This window comes from Podarcis liolepis (genome assembly GCF_965112155.1).
Source record: "Podarcis liolepis genome assembly, chromosome: 8".
Lineage (NCBI taxonomy): Eukaryota > Metazoa > Chordata > Lepidosauria > Squamata > Lacertidae > Podarcis > Podarcis liolepis.
This window is the reverse complement of record NC_139560.1, coordinates 81,072,232-81,091,184: the sequence shown is the minus strand read 5'-3', so window position 1 is coordinate 81,091,184 and position 18,953 is coordinate 81,072,232. Positions and strand designations below refer to the sequence as shown.

The following is an 18,953-nucleotide window of genomic DNA, read 5'->3' as shown; positions in this document are numbered from 1 at the left end:
GCAAGGAAGATTAAAAAGAACAAAGGAGATCAATCCCATTGTGTCCTGTTAATGGATGCTTTGGATAAACTCAGCACTATCTAGAAAACAAAGCCACAACATTCTTATTAGTGGCAGCTCAACATGTAGCTGCATTTTTTTCTGGTAAGAGATAAAACACCAACTGCAGATATGTACTTTATTAAAGCAAGATTAACATTAAAAATATCGACTGTTTGGAAATACGTCCAAGGGAGACAGAAACTGTACTATTATTGTTGTATTTACAGAGCATGGCTGCTTTTACCTTGACTGCACAGAAGAAACCTAATTCAAAAGAAATTATGCCTGCAAAAATCGTGAGCCTTAAAGGGTAAAGTTAGGGACACGCTTTAAAGGACACAAAGAACAGAGGGAAATGTCACACCAGAAATACAAAGTGTTCAACTATCAACCGCCTGCATCTTTGTACAGCAAACTTTTTAAAAATAGTAATGCATGTCTCATCAGATTATTCGTACCACCCGCCATTTTAGTGAAGCCAAAGTTTGGTGTAACCAACTAAGAAAGTATCCTTTTGTCCCCTAGTCCAGCAGCAGCAAATCTGGCAGGAAGTTGCGGTCATTAGCTAAAGGAACTGTGGATCAAGTGTCGCAGGAAGCCGACACAACAAACAGCAAACACTCAATTCTCTCTGTCTGGCTGAACACCTGCCGAGCTGCAAAGCTTTTTCTATCTCAGAGGAAAAACAGCAAGACATCTTCCTTCCTGGTTTAAGAATGAAATGTGTATTTCTGCATCAAGGTCACTTATGTCAACAGATAAAAAAGAGCTTTCCGCCCCCCCAAAGGCTTACAACATAAGAGTTGTGGAGAAGAAACTCAATTCAGGAATCCTTTTCATTGGGAAGACTACAGAATTGGGATCAATGTATCTGGTTTGGGGGTTTTCTAATTCACTGGTCTTTTGTGAGTAAATTCCACCAATCCAACTTCATGCAAATCGATAAAAGAGGGGAAATAGAACTATTTTGGCCTCAACTCCTAATATGTTTAAATTCACAATGCAAACAGTAACTTAAGAGCTTTTAGCACATTGGCTGAGATAAATCAACATGCATATGGAACATATCTATGAGACAATGCAAATGTGAAACACTTGACTAGTTTATTTTAAATTTCCTCCATCTAATCTCCTAATCTAAGTTTCCAACAGAGACCCTGTGAAGGAAGTTTCTCGAGAAGGAGCAAACATGGAAACTATGCTGGCCATGTTGAAGTTTATAGTGGATTTCCTTACAGATTACACCCATGGAGGGTACTAATGGTTGCTGTTGCTTTTTGGCATTTGGTTTTTATTTAATACTGATGACTTTTAGCTTTTGTCAGCTGCCTCAAACGCATCTGCTGGAAGGCAAAATCAAAATGCCAATAATAATAATAATAATAATAATAATAATTCTGACAACGGGGGCAAAATTTACCAGATGCATAAGCTGCATATATGTTCAGATGTCCTGCGTGCTCAAGCTGGCTGGCTGATAAGTAACAAACTTTTCTTTTAAAAACACCACCACTCAAAAGACTTAGCAGGAAGGATAAGATGAGATACAGTGATATCCCAGCAGTTATTAAGAGTAGCAATTTAAGCAGGAGAGTAAAGCAATATCGGTGCCATGATGCATACAAAGCAATCTGCTGAGAACAGCTCCGACGTAAAGTTTAAGAACGTAGGCAGAGCTCTGTGGGATCCCTTCAGCTAGAAGTCGCTGCACTGTCGTAATTCTTCAGCTCAGAGGTTTCCAAACTTTTCAAGTCCATGGCTCCCTTGACCAACCACATACTTTCTGGGGCAGCCCTGTGGGGCTCAGGGGCCCAATTATGTCCCCCCCTTGCCTGCAGAGCTGGCAGCCTATCTCCCTTTCCCAAACACCCTCCCCTTGTGGGGGGGGGGTTCCCTCGGCCTCCTCTCATCTCCCCTCTCCTTGGGAGTCCTTTGGGCAGCAGCCGCCACTACCCTGGTCTGCCCCAAAGAGAGGTGCCCCCACACACTGCCCCACAAGGGCCTGGGACGAGGATGCGCCCCCAGCCTTAGTGGCCCGACAGAGACTGGCCAAAGATTGGGGAGGCAGCAGCCTGCATGACGGAAAGGCTCCCCTTCAGCACCGGGCACTCAGCTCCCAGGCAGGCCTTTCACACATCAAGCACAAGAAAGGCCAGCCTGCCTGCCCGGTCTCCCACTTATCCGTCCATTCCCAACAGCGAGGGCTGGCAGACTGACTGGCTGGGCTCCCTCACCCAATTGCTTGCCTATTCCACGGCTGCTTCAGCTCCTGGCAACCAGTACCCACTGGCCAGCCCCAGAGGCGCCATTTGCCTGCGGAGCTTGTAGTCAGGGCTGCTGCAACGAACAGCCATGCAAGCCTTTGGGAGGCAGAAACGCAAGAGGGCATAAGAGGAAGGGAGGGAAGGAAAGGGGGACAGAGGCCAGTGTTGCTCGTGGCACCCCCCACCATCATTCAAGGCACCCCAGGGTGCCACAGCACCCTGGTTGAAAGCCACAGCTTCAGCTTCTGCTTCTAAAAGTGGCTAGCCTCTGGTTTCATTCTGCCACGCTGGTTGACAGCGTAGCTCAGTTATAAAACGAGAGGTCTCTATGTTTCTTTAGGCGCCAGGTGAAAACACTTCGCTTCTCCCAAACCTCCGGCTATTTAAACAATCTATGGCCTGTCAAACTAATTGTGTGTTGTTATTGTTTTGGGGGTATTGCTTTGTTTGTTATTATGCCATTCCGTTTTTGTGGTTTCATGCAGTAAACCACCCTCTGATTCTTGGATGAAGGGCGGTATAAAAAAACAATTCATCATCATCTATGCTACAATTCCCATTCATTTTGATGGAACTTGACCGGGGGCAGCTTTCTACAGACCACTCCTGTATCTTTTATGGAGTCCAGTGTCATGTTTTTGTACATAAAAAGTACTGTATTTTTCTGTGTTTAAGATGCCCCTAAGTATAAGATGACCCCTATTTTCTGAACCAAAAATTAAGAGCTGGGGGGGGGGGGAGTTCGCAAAATAGTTGCTGAGCTTTTGAGGGAGAGATTGGCGATTCAGGCAGCTTCGCTTTTAACCCCTGTGCATTGAACATCTGTGTACAGCATGCCACCCAATTTTGGACTTTAAAAAAATGAAGCAAAAAAACACCGCCACACACAGGTATTTTGGTACTTGTAGGGTAGGGACGCAGACCCAGAAAGGTATTTGATTTTGAGAGTGGAATGATTAACACGAACTGCTGTTGTGCCGTGGTTGCTGCTTCTTCAAACAGGCTTGTACAACCGCTATCCCCGTGACCATTTTATGAAGAAGGTTGTGTACCGAACAGACGGGCACGTAGCACAGCACTGCCTCGTACCTGCTTGACTTCGGCCTGCAGGTGGCGCAGCTGCACACACTGCTCCAAGTGCTTCCGATGCTGCTCTGCCGCCAAGTCCAACTCCTGCTGCTTTTCGTGAAGGAACTCCAGCAAGTCTTGAACCCGCGTTGCCATGTCTACGTCTCTGTCACAGAGCAGCTCGACACCTGCAAGCACCATTCGCAAATGTCACCTCGGCAAACACAGGTACCATCTGAAGTTCCTTCACAGCATCACACAGCAATACCTCCCCCCCCCCACCTTGAGTTTTCAGTTTTACAATTACAACATTTCCCATTTTTTCGCAGCAGTTATTTTGGGACTTCCCACTACTTCTTCCTCCCAGGTCTTGACTTTACCATGCACATTTATTTGTGTGCATAATATCTCAGGTTTATGCCTTTTTAAAGATGGGTGCATAGCCCTAGTGCCTGAAAAAAATGGATTTGGGCAAGCGTGGGTAAAAAAAAAAAGGTAAAGGACCCGTGTCCAAGGTAACTATGGGGTTGCGGCGCTCATTCTGCTGTCAGGCCGACGGAGCCGGCATTTGTCCACAGACAGCTTTCCGGCTCATGTGACCAGCAAGACTAAACTGCTTCAGGTGCAATGGGACACCATGACAAAAACTAGAGCGCACAGAAACTCTGTTTACCTTCCCACCACAGTGGTGCCCATTTATCTACTTGCACTGGTGTGATTTTGAACTGCTAGCTTGGCAGGAGCTGGGACAGAGCAACGGGAGCTCACCCCCTCGCATGGATTCGAACTGCCGACCTTCTGATCGGCAAGCCCAAGAGGCTCAGTGGTTTAGACCACAGCGCCACCCGTGCGGGTACTATTTGCTGGCATATCAGAAGGAAGCGGCACAAGGAAGGGGGGGAAGTGCTGCTGTGGTGCTTCAGAGCTCCGCCTAAAATCTTGCCTCTATCAACAGCAGAAAACAAGATGCTAATTTATACAGGTTGTAAAATCTGGCTCTTGATCAGGCACGGTGCCAGTGAAAGTTTGGGGCCTTTTGTGTTGGTGTGATGTTATATACCAGGGTTCGACAAACTACGGCCCATGGGTTGGATACGGCCAGAGTGCGTCGTTAAACCAGCCCCCGGCCCTTGCTGCCCGCTCAGTCAGTCCCTGTGCTGCGGCAGTAGCTCTGCGCAGGGACTAATTTCCGGGACGCAGCCACAGCTTCCTATTGGCTGCAGGAAGCTCCTGCAGCCAATAGGAAGCTGCAGACACCTCCTCCCACACCCCGCCATGGCTCCAAAAGCCAGCGGGGAAAGAGCGATGGACGTGTGTGCATGCGCATGGGTATGCGCGCTTTTGCGTACAGGCGATCTGGCCTGCAGATGGAAAAGTTTGCTGACCCAATATATAAAGTTGTACCCTGGAAGTTGAACAGAGTCCGTTCCACTTCCAAAACGTTCGAAAACCAAATCGCGGTTTCTCATTGGCTGCAGGACGCTCCTCAGATCACCAGCAAACCACACGCTTCATTCAGATTGTCCACAGTGTGTCCATGCATTTGGGGCCAAAGACAGCAGACAACACATCCATTGTGCTAAATGTTCGTATTTATTTTTAGCTGCATTTTTACTGTTCTTTTGTTTGTTATATTCTATTTGAAATCGACAGAATTTAAATTTAAATTTTAAAATTAATTTAATTTTAATTGCCATATTTCAAGAAGTAAATCTCTGGACACAAAAAGTTGCTGAGCTTTTTTTGGGGAAATTTCAAAAATCCAGACATTTTGCCGATTCCCCCCCCCCCCCTCATGCTAATTCTGTCCTGGACAGCCCTGAAAATATAAAAGTGCAATTAAAAATCACACAGCAAAAGATTGAGCATCATTTCAATCTTTTTCTGTTGGAGACACTCAAATACATCAGCTTTGCTACTAACCACCATTATTTTAAACAGAGACACGACTTGACTTCTGGCCTGGGTGCTTGTAAGCAATACTCCCCTTGGTTTTTGCCTTGGTTTTTGGTCCTTTGTGCCTATGACTAACCAGCTGATACCACAAAACCAAACACAGCGGGAAGGCAATGAATGCAAGAATAAACCAGAGAGAAAAGGGTCTCTTAAGTGCCCAAAATATTTTATTACTGTCTGACATGAAATTCTTTCCTTAGGGGCAATCTTGCCTTTCAGAACTCTGCAAAAATATACTACTGTAGGCTTCTCTTTTGCCAACAGCAAACCACAAGAAGAATTGGCAGACTGCTTTTGGTTGGGGGGGGGAGTTTTAAGGGAAATGGGATACATTCAAAAGGCATTTGTTAAAACATACGAGGTCCTTTAAAAAGCAGCAGCAGGGTGTGCTTAAGCTATTGGATTCATCAAAGGGCACAATGGATCATATCCTCTGTGCTTACAGTTTCAAGATTACATTAGTTAACGTTTTCGCCAGGAACTTATTCAGGGCAGAGCTTAGTAGCCGAAACCGCTCAGCTGAAAAGCCCTGACCGTGCCTGTCTATATTTAAAAACAGAATATGTGTTAATCCATACTGAAATGTATTTTAATAAACAGGTATTTCCCCCCTCTAATGTGCAGAACGTGGTGCGTCCTAATTCTCAGAGATTCTTTCAGATTCTTTCAGAGTCAGCGGAGCCCTAGGTGCCCTAAATCAGCTTAGATAATCTCTATAAATCCATTAACCTGGTTAAGGTGGGGCGCATGCATCTTACCAGAAGCCTGCACTTCATTGACGTACTGCAGGAGATCCTGCCCTTGGTGGATGACATCAAAGGTTAGGTTATTCATGGTCAAAGCTTTGTCCGCATGGTGCTGGAGCCTCTGCTCAGCAATGGTGAGATCCTCGGTGTCAAAATCGTTCATCTGCTGCGAGAGCTCGTCGTTCCAGGACTCAAGGTCTGAAATGATCTAAAGCGGGAGAAGTTGAAGAAGAAGAAAACACTGAGCACATGAGTAAGAACAACAAAGGCCGTGGCTATCCAGTGGAACTCAAAAGGCATCAGAGGATCAATCACTTGGTTTAAAAAGTAACAAAGCAGTCTACTCTCCAAGAACAAGTTTGTTTTTTGTAACACCTTGGCGGTGGGGATCAAGAGACCTAAGGAACCCACATGAGAATCTCAGGTACACTGGAGAGATGCAAACATTGTGGACAACGAATGCCTTGAGAACAGGAGACCGTCATCGTGAGATGTAGGAAGTCACTAATAATAACAAGCCGTTGTCCTTTTCCAAGCACGTTTGACAGGAGTTGGCACCCATGGTATGTGGTATGCCAAAGACAATGGGAATTGTAGTCAAAGAAGCCTAGATATCAGACCAAGATTATTAGATGGGAGGTTCTTGTTTCATGTGCAGGTCTAGTTAACAAGACTAAGGTCGCAATGTTGTGAATGGGGTTGATGGGTCAACGAGAAGCTTTTAGACTTTGGGTAGCATTTTCGGACAGGAGAAACTGTATTTGAAAAGGTGGGGTCTCCTTGAACTGGAATCAGACTGCTGGCACTAAAAGATTGTAAGAGACATTTTGAACTTCACTTCCGAGGGAAAGACAAGTTCCACGGAGCACCCAGATTGGACAGTTTAAAGGACAAGGTCTGATTACAAGCTGACAAATGAAAACCAGACCTGAAATCTATATAAGCCATCTATCTCAAAGCGGCTGTTCATAAACTCATGGGGAGAAGACTTTAGTTTGCAGTCAATGTTTGAAGGAGGATGGAGGCATCCATTTGTATGTTCAACAGCTGGCTGGAACACAAATCAAGGGATACGAACTGAAGAACAGAAGCAGAATCGGTGGGCAACACTGATATCGGATGGAGGAAGAAAGACTTCACACTCGCCTCAGCTGAAGTTTTAAAATGGATTTAATGGGAAGCATTGAGTATGTGGTTGGGGATCATCTGCTGAGAGGTTTTTAGCAGGGGCAATTAGAAGAAGTCCTATTATCTGATTATTGATGTAAACCCTCAAAATGTATTTTCTATTGTTAAGTTTTTACCTCTATCTTCAGTACATTTTATTTTATTGCTATGGCTAGTGGCAGAAGCAAATAAAGATTCTTCTAATCTATGCAAGTCACCGTTTCTGAACATGGATTGTGAAAGAGGGACTGAACTAAAACCAGTTTAAAAATGGGTGCTGCACAATGCATGGCATTAAAGGTTTCGTGCTTGCAATTTAAAACGATAGAATGAAGAACTGCCAATGTCTGTGGAGCTTTCCAAAACGAAAACATATGGAGCATCAGAAGCATTTAAGCAGACACAAATATATTGATACTTAAGGGACTGACGTACACAGGAGAAAGGAGCAGATAACTAACAAAGCAACCTGTAAGGAGTACTTATATTTTTTCTCTCTCTCTCTGGTCCCAACAGATATATTCATTCATTCACACCACATTCCTGAAAAACAGGTAGGGGATGGCTGTAAATTCAGACTCCTTGACAGCAAAATAGATTGAACTTTCCCAGGGCTATAACTGTCTGCATTAGCACTGAGATTACAATCCTTAAGTACCCAGTCCTGTCTCTTTCTGTGGGGGGTTAAAGGAAACCAAATCAATCAGAGGAAACAACAACAGCTTCATATTTTTGCTCTTCTAGTGAAAAGCCCCATTTTAAACCCAGCCCACCCTTCAGGCGAGAAAGGAGAGAAAAAACCACAACATTTCTGCGGAAATTGAAGGCTCACATCAATGGCGTCTCTCTCAAATATCCGCAGCTGTAAGAAGAGCTCCAGTTTAATTTTGCGCTCCTGAAACAGCTCCTCCATCTGTGACTGGGCCTCATCCAGCTGCTGAAGGACCGTCTCTATGTGATTGATGGAGCTGTTGTGGGGGGTCTTGTTACTTGAGATGGCAGAATCCCTATTAAAAAGGGGGGAGAAAAACTTGTAAGTAGGAAAACAGGACCTGAAAGGAAACATGTGTACGTGAATAGTAGTCTCCACTGCCCTTCTTGTCCTGCGAGAGTCACAGGGGAAGAGCCAGTCCTTGCCACTGGTTTTCAAACTCTCTTCCCTCAGGAAACCCTTTCCACATCTCCTCAAGGGCTGAGGAATCAGAGCTTGGGTGTCCAGCACAGGATTCTTCAGAACACTCACAGGATTCTTCAGCGCCACAACTATGACGTAATGAATTGAGCAGAACGGAAGGAGGGAGGTGGATTGGGGTACAAAATTTGGGGCTCTCACAGGGTGCCGTTGGAATATGAAAGTCTGTCCCTAAAGGCAGGGTGGGCACAGGGTCTGTCAATTTGCATTTCTTAATGCAGAAAGTACAGTGGTACCTCGTGCTGCGTAACATCCAGGTTACGAAATCTTCGGGTTATGGTTGCAGCAAACTCAGAAGTGTATACTTCCGGGTTTTGCCATGCGCATGGGCCGAAGTGCTCTGCACACGCAGAAATGCTCGATCACACTGCGCGCATGTGCACAAAAGCGCCTCCGGTTACGAAGTTTTCGAGATATGGCTGGGCCTCCGGAAGAGATCCCGTTCGTAACTGGAGGTACCACTGTATTGATCAGACGTGAAGAGATCTTTCCTATTCTAATTACAGTAGTACCTCGTTTTGCAACTGGGATCCGTTCCGGAGCCCCAGTCGCTGGCCGAAAAGGACGCTGGACAAAGTACCGCGTCTGCGCACACGGGCGGAGCGGTTTGTGCTTCTGCGCATGCGGCGAACCCAGAAGTAACCCATTCCGGTACTTCCGGGTTTGCCACGTATGTTCGATGGAACAGGCACTCGACGAAGCGGACGCTAGATGAGGTACCACTGTAATTCAAGAGGGTTCTGCAAGCTTCTCTGTGTGAAAGAAACAAGCAGAAGGTGCATGATGTTTGGGTTATTCCTTCAGAGAAGCGGAGTACAGCTGGCTTAAACTGGTCCTCTTATCTCTTTTTGTCAAGGTCATGCTGACTATAAAAGTAAGGCCAGAAGAAGCCTGTGTTTCACTTTCTCTTTCGATCTCTCTTGCTTTTGGTGTGGTGTTCTGTACATAGTATGCTTAGTGTTTAGGTTTTAGACTTATTATGTTATTGTAAGTTTAGGTTAAGTATGCTACAACTGGATTTCTTATGGACAGTGCCAATCCTGAATGTGATGGATTTGTGACCATTATGCTCATCTGCCTTCAGTAGCAGTAACGCTCTGCTGGATGAAATTTTAATTGCCTCTGGGAATCCTGCAGTGTGTTTGAGGTTTTACTCTGCTAACTATATGCTGGAATCTGCTCTGGATCAATGCTGAGGTTACCAGAGCATAGACAACAGTAGTTAGGCTATCGCTGTCCAGATAGGGACGCAGCTGGGCCACCAGCCGAAGCAGACGGAAGGCATTCGGTTGCACGTTGCAGAAGGAAAGGCACAGAACACAATGCAGGGCTGCTCTTTCCAGGGAAGGCAGCCTCTTACCTCAGCTGCTGTATCAGATCTTCGCCTTCCTTGATGACATTCACCGTCACCTGAAGCGTGGTCTGCTGCTGCTGCCCAAACCTTTTGATCAGCTCCTGCACGGCCTCCACCGACTCCGCGTAGACATCGTCCAGCAGTTCCTTCTGCAGCTCTTCCAGCCACGTCCAGAGCTGCGGGAGGAAGAAGAAAAATCAGCAAAGAACGAAGCCCCACGGGCTGCTTGAAGAAAACAAACCGGGAAACAAATTGGGTTTCCCAGCCCCCCTCCCTTTGCCATTTTCCTGCTGGCAGTTTACGGAAAATTGGTTGCGATGTGAATATAATGCTACTTAGCATTTATACAGCCCCCAAGTATTATTCAGTCTGTGCCACAGATGGGAGAGGAGCCTTGGGGGGAAACAGCAGCTCTCCTCCAGTCACCCAGTGAGTCTTCAGGAAAAGCTGAGATTTAAAACTGGAAACTCCTTGCTCACAGCTGGTAGAGAATAGTGGCTCTGAGTGTGAGCCAGATAAAGTCCCCAGTTCAAGTCTCACCTCAGTCTGAACACATTAGGGAGCCTTAGGCAAGCCATTGCTTTTCAATTCCAGCTCCCCACCCTCCACCTGCAATATTCAGATAGTGCTACTTATATTACTGTGTTTCTGAGGCTGTAAAGATTCTGAGCTATTCTTAATTAACTAAATTTGCATGCTGCCCTTGCTGAGAGAGCATGTTACCAGTTTGTAAAATCGTGTAACCGAATACTTTGCACAATACCTCCATCTCTTTTCAGGAATCAAAGCACCAGAAGCAATTTGAATTTAAAGCAATTTAAGATTCATTTCAGAGTTACTTCCCCTACCTCAATGTTCGAGAGTTTGATATAAAGAATCTGAGAGCGGACACTTGTTCCATGTGGCAGTCTTGCACCCTGACTATTCTGACGTTGCAAAAGTGCTGTTTCATTTCTGGTTTTCCATTTGCATCTTTAGCGTAAAGCAAAAGAGGAGCAATGTCACCAAAAAAGCGGATTGAGAAACAGACCGCTTTGTGTTTGGCACAGCACTGTTTCTCTAAGCGCTAAAAACCCTTCTGATTGTACAGCTGTAAAATCACACGAGATTCGTTGCATGCGAGTGACACAAACACAGAAAATGTGGCAAGAAAAGCAAACGATAAATTTGTATTAGCTTTCTGCAGTGAAGTCTCATTTCTCAAGACTGCGAAAGCTTCAGACTTTTTTGGAACATGCCTTCTAATCCTCATCTAATGCCAATAAAGGCCTCTATTCTTCCAATCTAGCCTGGAGTTCTGCAGAAAATCAGGAGGAAGACACTTGCACCAATGACCGAGGAAGAAGTTGACATGGCTTTCTAAACTCTACAGGCAGTTTGACACAAAAAGTATTTGAACGCGCATTTCACAAGACACCGAGGAGTGTGGTGTACTAAGCACCACAAAAAAATATTAAGGCACTTATGGGTCCATTGCTGAAATCTTCCACAAAGAGTTGACAGAGTTGATTTGTTCCCTGCGCTTTGGCACCGCTGCGCAAACACCTGGCCAGCTCTTGTTCCAGCATTTCCCATTGGAGGAAAGGAAGTTATTTAAATGCACATTTGTACGGCTGACAGTCAAAAAGTTATGAGCGCAGACACATGCAGACATTACTCAGAGCACCTTTTGAACAACCTCCCGCCCCGACTTTGCGTTACTCGGGGAATGTTGATAAGCGGCACTCTGGGAAATGGCCGAAGGTTTTCTGCCATTAATCCCTACCCTGGGATTTCCATCTAAGCAACTGTTGCTGTAAACAAGACTCCTTTTCCTACTCATCTTGCTCAAGACAGAGTCTCTCACCCAGCTCCTAACTACAGGCACAAGGCAGAGCCAGACCCGTTGCAAGATGCTCAGTTCACGATCCATTTGAGCACTGAAGCTGAAAGAGTAACAACCCACAAAAGGTCAGGGTTTTTTTCTTTGGGTTTAAATCGGTTTGTGAGCCTGCTCGCAAAAATGCTTTGAACTTTTGCCTCCGGGTTATGATTTTGGGCCACTGAGCATTCAACGAATATCATCGCTAAGTAGGAGGTTACTTGTGAAGTTAAGTTCACCTTCCACATCTGAGGCGAGGAATTAGGGGCCTGGTCGATATGAACACCCCAAGAAACACAGATCTGTGAACGTTTGGGAATAGCACCCACTATTAATCTGGTTGTTGCCAATGTGCAGGACTGGCCCACCCATGAGGCAAACTGAGGAAACTGCCTCAGGCGGCAGAATCCAAGGGCCGTCTCTGCTGGAGGAGACGCAGCTACAGCGGCTTCCAGGTTCTGGCAAGACCTCAGGGAGAATCCTGTGAAATTTCACAAAGTCCTCACACAGCCTTACTGAGGCGCTAGTAAAATATTAAGTTGTGCTGAGCTGAGGTGAGGCGTGTGAACTCGTTTGAGTAACTATAGTGGCAAGGGGAGAGTGGGTGGCACACAAACAGGGTGGTAACTTCTCGTTTCGCCTCAGGCGGCAAAAACAGCTGCCCTCACCAACGTGGGAAGGTCCGTGTGCGATTCCCACTTGCACGTGCAAATGGATTCCATTGATAATATCCAAGGTTGGTGCATAGAAATCACCGTCTCCTGCAATCAGCAAGGTACAAAGTGCCATCTTTCCCAATGACACCACAGGGTGCCATCACTTTTCTTGAAACACCTGGTCATGGCACAAAACCATCTTACAGTCATACCTCGGGATAAATATGCTTCAGGATAAGTATTTTCGGGTTGCGCTCCGCGGCGACCTGGAAGTAACAGAGCACGTTACTTCCGGGTTTCGCTGCTTGCGTATGCGCAGACGGTCAAAATGACGTCACGCGCATGCGCGGAAGTGGCGAAACGTGACCCGCGCATGTGCAGACGCGTCTTATGTTCTGTTCAGGATGCGAACTGGGCTCCAGAATGGATCCCGTTCGCATCCCAAAGTACCAGTGTATTGCAATCAAGAAGGAAGAATAATTCCACGATAGTTACTCAAACCCAGTTCACACGCCTTGCCTCAGCTCAGCACAACTTAATACGCACAGAACCCTAGAATTGTAGAGTTGGAAGGGACCCTGAGGGCCATCTAGGCGAACCCCCTGCAACACAGGAATCTCAGCTAAAGCATCCATGACAGGTCTCTGCATGAAAACCTCCAATGAGAGTCCACCACCTTCTAAATGAGTCTGCTCCATGTCAAACAGCTCCCACCATCAGAAAGCTCTTCCTGATGCTCGTTCAGAAACTCCTCTCTTGCAACTTGAATCCATCTGTTCAGGTTCTTCCCTCCAGAGCAGGAGAAAACAAGCTTGCTCTATCTTCCATGTGACAGCCCTTAAGATATTTGAAGATGGTTATCATATCCTCCTCTCAGGCTTATTTATCAACCACACCTGTACCCCATTTCTCTTCCATAAAGCTCAAAGCAACACTGGGTTGCCCCCTACTGCCAACGATCACCTTGAAGGTCAGTGGCGTAGCGTGGGTTGTCAGCACCCGGGGCAAGGCAAGTAATTTGCGCCCCCTAACCCGTGGATTTGCGCCCCCTAACCCATGGATTTGCGCCCCCTAACCCCCAGATGTTGCGCCCGGTGCGGCCGGCCCCCCTGCACCCCCCACACTATGCCACTGTTGAAGGTTAGGCGGAGACAGACAAATTGGTCCCAGATCCCCTTGTGAACTTGATGGCTGAACTGAGATTCAAACCTAAGCTTCCCTGATCCACCTCCAATATACTCATTCCGGTTATCACAGGGGTTGCTAAAAACAGCACCAGGAATTCACATTAAATTACAGCTGCACTGTTGGTAGGTTAGATAGAATATTTCCTTAACACACCATGGAATATTGCCATAACTAAGACAAGGAATAGATGCGGAGAAATTGGAGGGGGCAGGTTTGAAGCCAGGGTATTATTTCTCTGCACTGGGGGAAAGCTAGGCACCATTCCAATACATCTGCGCTGGCTTCCCAACGTTTATGAATCACATCTAATTGTATCCTCCATCAAAGCCACTTCCGATTTTTACTCAAGTAGTACATCTTAAGGCTTTATTTAAGATCCTTCTGGCAGGTGACCTTCATCATGGCACGAGCGCCTTTCAATCAATGCCTTCTTGCCAGAATTAGTTGCAAGCCCTTTCAGAACCAAAGATCAACTTATGTCTTAGGACAAACACTAACAGATACGGACACAGGCAGACACCTAATTTTAGTTGCCACTGAAACCCAGCTTTTCTCTCTCAAGTCTGCAGGAAGGCATGGGCACATCTATGTACAGTGGTACCTTCGGTTACGAACTTAATTAGTTCCGGAGGTCCGTACTTAACCTGAAACTGCTTGTAACATGAGGCGCGCTTTCTCTAATGGCGCCTCCCGTTGCCGCCACACGACTTCCGCTTGTGTCCCAGGGCAAAGTTCACAACCGGGAGCATCTACTTCCGGGTTAGAGGAGCTTGTAACCCAAAGCATTCGCGAGGACGGTACGTAACACGAGGTTTCACTGTACACACATGCTGCATGCATGTGAATGCACACATGCCCAAATACAGCCTAAATGGACACCATAAAACCAAATTCAACTGAACATTTCCTCCGCTACAAACGACGGAGAAACCTTCCCACCTCAAAGTGGAGATTGCCATTTGCAAATAATGGAAAGATAGACAACACTTTCTGGGGCAAACAAATCGAGCAATGCTACACCGAGATCATAAAAGCCATTCTGATTCAGAGCCAAGCTTGCTGTTTGCGTGTTACATCCAGAGTAAGGGTGAGAACACGACAGACAGGAAGTTGCTATGTAATGAGGTAAGAGAAAGTAGCTTCAAGTGCCAAGGGGAAGCATTTGAACTTCGAAAATGGCCTAATTTGCAGCTCAGAGGCACGAGAGAGCAATGGAAACAATGATTTTGTTCCTGGAAAAAAGGGAAACTACATTTTTCTCAATACAGTAAACCTTATGATTAAGGCTGCTGAAAACAACTGACTTTGGAGTTTAAGAACACAAAGCGAGATTTTCACCTATGTGGGGGCCAGCTCTGCTATTAGGCAGAGTGAGGCAGCTGCCACATGCCTTGCCTTGTGCCTCCAAAACTAGCCTGCTTTCCAAGGTATGGCAGGGTGGGGGGATGTTTTTCTGTCACCAACAATGAAGTAACATTCAACTGTCAGTCCAGTTGACTTCTGCACATGGAATGAGGGCATTCTTGGCCTTCACCTCAGGCAAAAAGAAAATGTACTGGGTCAGCCCTGCACTGAAGATTCATACTCTATGCAGAAGATGAGCAGATATATGCTACAAACTTAATGGCATGGCTTCAAACTGCCTCAAGCAATGGTAGGTTTTATGAGCTTGCTGAGAACGGTTTTCTTCCTTAAAATATCTTCAGGCTGCTTTTCGGGGTGAATGCCCCGAAAGAAGCTGACAAATACATAATGGATAAAACAAAACACAAGCGCTAAGAGCCTGAGTGCTTCTGACAACGAGCTGAAAATCCTGGTCAGGCAGGAATTGCGAAAAGCGCCAGGCCCTTCCTCGGCTGAGAGCCTGCTCTTCTTCCTGACACACTTGTAATCAGAGATCAGAACTGTGGAAGCAGATTCAGAACCTGGCTTCAAATCTTAGTTAAAAGGTAACCCTGCCATCAGTGCCAGAGGGAGAGAGCAAAATCCAGAGGGATTCCAGAGAGCGTCCCGGGATTGGGAGAGGCAGCCCATCTTCTGGGGAAGAGAATCCGCGTAGCACCAGTGGAGAAGGGGGGCAGATGGGGGAAGCGGCGAGGCGGTCCCATGACTCCTTGCTGGGGACCAGCGGGGAGAATAGGGGTCCTCCGCTGCCTACGGCTCTCCTTGCGCAGGAGGCTGTCGCGCAGAGAGAGTAGGGGGAGACTAGGCGTCAAAGAGCTTCTTTGCTGGAAGAAGTTTAAGAAACGCCCACTGACGGATTCTGCCAGCGATTGAGACAGCCACGGGTGAGTGGCTGTCCTGACAGAAAAGGTTCACTCAGGCAACCCAGCCAGGTGTTTGCACCGGCTTACACATGAGCAACCCCTAGAAGCATTACACCCTGGTTAAGGATGGCAAAAAGATATTGGGAGCCAGCAGAGGGAAACGATTTCAGTTCCACAACTCCCAATCATCTTCTGCGTGATCAGTTTGTTCATTTTTAACTGTTGATGGTTTTGCTTGTAGGTTGCATTTAGACTTGTTTTTAGGTCGCATATTTGTCGTATTTTGCACCGTCTCAACTTTGCCCAGGCCGCCCTGTGTACTTTTGCAGAAATGTGGGATATAATTTCATAATAAATAAAAATAACGAGTCCCCTAGCTCCAGGAAATATGACTTAGGCCCAGGGAAAGCATTAGCTTGCCAAAGCGCACAGTCAGAAGAGGAGGCCCGCCAGAGGACAGTTTGCAAGGACTCCATCAAATCTGAAGTCATCCTTGCCCAAGCCAGTTTGAAACCGGCTTACATTAAACTACGGTCCCAGAACTATCATTGACATATACACTTTGCTGCTTACTTACCTCTTTAACGTGAGTGTGAAAAGACACGGACATGTCCAAGAGAATCTTGCGTTGCTCTACACGCCGAACAAAATCTTGAATCCGGTCTTCCAACTGGTGTGCTGCCTGATAAATCTCTTCGGGGTCACACTCTCCTGTCTGCGCCAGCTGCTCAGCTGCTTCTAGCAACTTGTCTGCATTGGTGTATGTATTCTACAGAAAAACCAGGGCAAGGGTTATTACAAAAGGGAAATTTCTGCAGGGATTGACCGTATTTTTCCATCTATAAGACGCCCCCATGTATAAGACACCCCCTATTTTGGGGGACTCTGATTTAAGAAAATAGTGGGAGAGGTATCCGTGTATAAGACGCCCCCAAATTTCTGACATTATTTTTTAGGGGGAAACCTAGTCTTATACATGGAAAAATATGGTGATCTCTACCATAATCTTACAACACATCCATAGGAAGAGATTCCCCCAAGTTTACCAAAAAAAACCAACAACCCACAAGTACCTGATCCACTGAAGTTTGTCATTTTCATAGCTAACTTTGTTCAGTTCCTCTAAATTTTTGTATCCAACGCATGGCACAGCCGTTCAACATTCAAAGAGCTCCTGGTTGCTGTTTCTATTTTTTATTCCACCCTGCTTGTTTTTATATTTTTTATTTATACTTTTTAATAGTGATAGTGTTTTATTCGGCTGACATGTTTATATTGCAACTTTAGGGATTGTAATCTATTACAGTCGTACCTTGGTTTTCGAACAGCTTAGTTCCCGAACGTTTCGGCTCCCAAATACCGCAAAACCGGAAGCGACTTTTCCCGTTTGCGAACCATTTTTGGAAGCCGAATGTCCAATGGGGCTTCCGTGGCTTCCGATTGGCTGCAGGAGTTTCCTGCAGCCAATCAGAAGCCGCACTTTGGTTTCTGAACGTTTTGGAAGTAGAACGGACTTCTGGAACAGATTCTGTTCGACTTCCAAGGTACGACTGTATTATGAATTGTTAGTGTTTGCAATGTTGTGAGCTGCCTTGGGAGGGTTAGCTCTGAAAGGCGGCCTAGCAATTTGGAAAAATATGGTACACCAACAAATCTCTGCCGAGAACACAAGACACAGACCGGGAGCACAGAACTTAGAATCCACTGACAAGAGCTATTTCCAAACTGACGGGATGCCAATGGCACATAATCCTAGATGAATAGTTCTTCCACATCGCCACCATGAACATCAAGCATGAAAGAAAGGAACTCCAGAACTGGCCGAATTCCTGGCTGAATTCCAGTGCTGTATACTTGAAACACAAACAGTTCTGATTAAACTCAAAAGTAAAGCTCTGTCTTAATAAAGATGATCAGCGGCTTACAAATCTGTTTTTCGCTAGGTTGCTTGTGATGTTGTTAGCCGTAGCTTCCTGTTCAGGGAACTACTTTTAACGGCTCCCAAACAAACCAGGATTCAGAAGCCAACTTTAAAATCATGGTCAGCTGCAACTTCTTGGTTTGAGGTGCAGTGGCTGGGGAACTGTGATGTACCGGCAGCTCAAAAAGTTCACAATGTGAACGCCATGCTGGTTCAGACAACGAATCGGAGTATCACCCAGCTCAGGGGACGATATATCAGCCAAAATTCCAAACTACTTGATCCCCCCCCCAAGGCTTGCAGTACATTATTTTACAAGCTGTTTTGACATGCTAAAATGAACATCTCATGGGTGAGTCCTACCTGTGCCACTTCTTCGAAGTCTTCATGGCGTTTCTGCAAGGCTCTGGCTCGATGCAACGATTTACCAACCCCTGTGTGTTTGCTAAGGAAAGCTTCTCCATGGTTTTCGATCCAATCCAGCACCTGCAAGAAAATATCAGCATGAAGGAATCCCAATTATATGCTTACAACGCAGCTCAAATGGCATCTACTGCTGCTGTAATGAACAGGGCAGATCAATTTAACCACAATCAAGTTCCAGGTTTATCTAAATTCCTTCTCCCCAAAATATCCCAAAAGACCAGGACAGGCAACATTTTGTGTATATAGATCTATATCCAAATCCAAATAAAAGCCAAGTAAAAATCAAATTAAAGCCTAGTGTTTATTAAAACTCCGAACTCAGATTAATCTGCACATAAAAAAACCTGCTGCATAGAGGCTACATTAAAAACAATCCGCAAAGTGGTTGTCCACCACACAGATTTGTGGCAATTCTCTGGCTAAAGTCTGCAGTGACGTCAAAAAATAATAATCTCAAAACTCTACAGTGAGTCAACTGGCCATGCAAGAAGCTGCTGCAGACATGGACTTGGTATAATTTGGCAGCTGTATCGTGCGCACTGGACCTCAGACTGCCAAGTCTCCAAAGGGAGAGATGCTCCTTGGAGGGTTTTAGAACCAAGCAAGCAAAATATTTCCTATGGGGTTAGGTGTCGCTTGAGCTACTGAATCCAATGTTCTGGGCTGCCATTCCTATAGTCCCCAGCCGGCACAGCCATAGTTTAAAACATCTGGAGGGCATGAGGTTGGCAATGGCTGATTTTTCCTAAGCTGCTTTGGGAGGATCTATGATCCTGAAAGGCAATATAAAAGGAACTTCAATCAATCAATCAATCAATCAATCAGTCAAATGTACTTTCCATAAC

The 18,953-nt window shown here is 45.9% G+C and overlaps 1 protein-coding gene across 7 annotated transcripts in view; it reads right to left on the bottom strand.

The window, feature by feature from the left end:
* Positions 1 to 18,953, bottom strand: part of TRIO (trio Rho guanine nucleotide exchange factor) — a 268,574-nt gene that overhangs the window by 133,220 nt on the left and 116,401 nt on the right. For all 7 annotated transcript variants that reach the window (XR_014529571.1, XM_083518908.1, XM_083518913.1 and 4 more), the window contains exons 10-15: positions 18,046 to 18,168; positions 16,339 to 16,530; positions 9,796 to 9,965; positions 8,076 to 8,250; positions 6,089 to 6,284; positions 3,396 to 3,562 (exon numbers count right to left, since the gene is read on the bottom strand). Coding sequence is in view for 6 of the 7 variants with exons in the window: in XM_083518908.1 (XP_083375034.1) it covers positions 3,396 to 3,562; positions 6,089 to 6,284; positions 8,076 to 8,250; positions 9,796 to 9,965; positions 16,339 to 16,530; positions 18,046 to 18,168 (1,023 nt within the window). In the remaining variant the exon portion in view is untranslated. The remainder of the gene's footprint in view (positions 1 to 3,395; positions 3,563 to 6,088; positions 6,285 to 8,075; positions 8,251 to 9,795; positions 9,966 to 16,338; positions 16,531 to 18,045; positions 18,169 to 18,953) is intronic.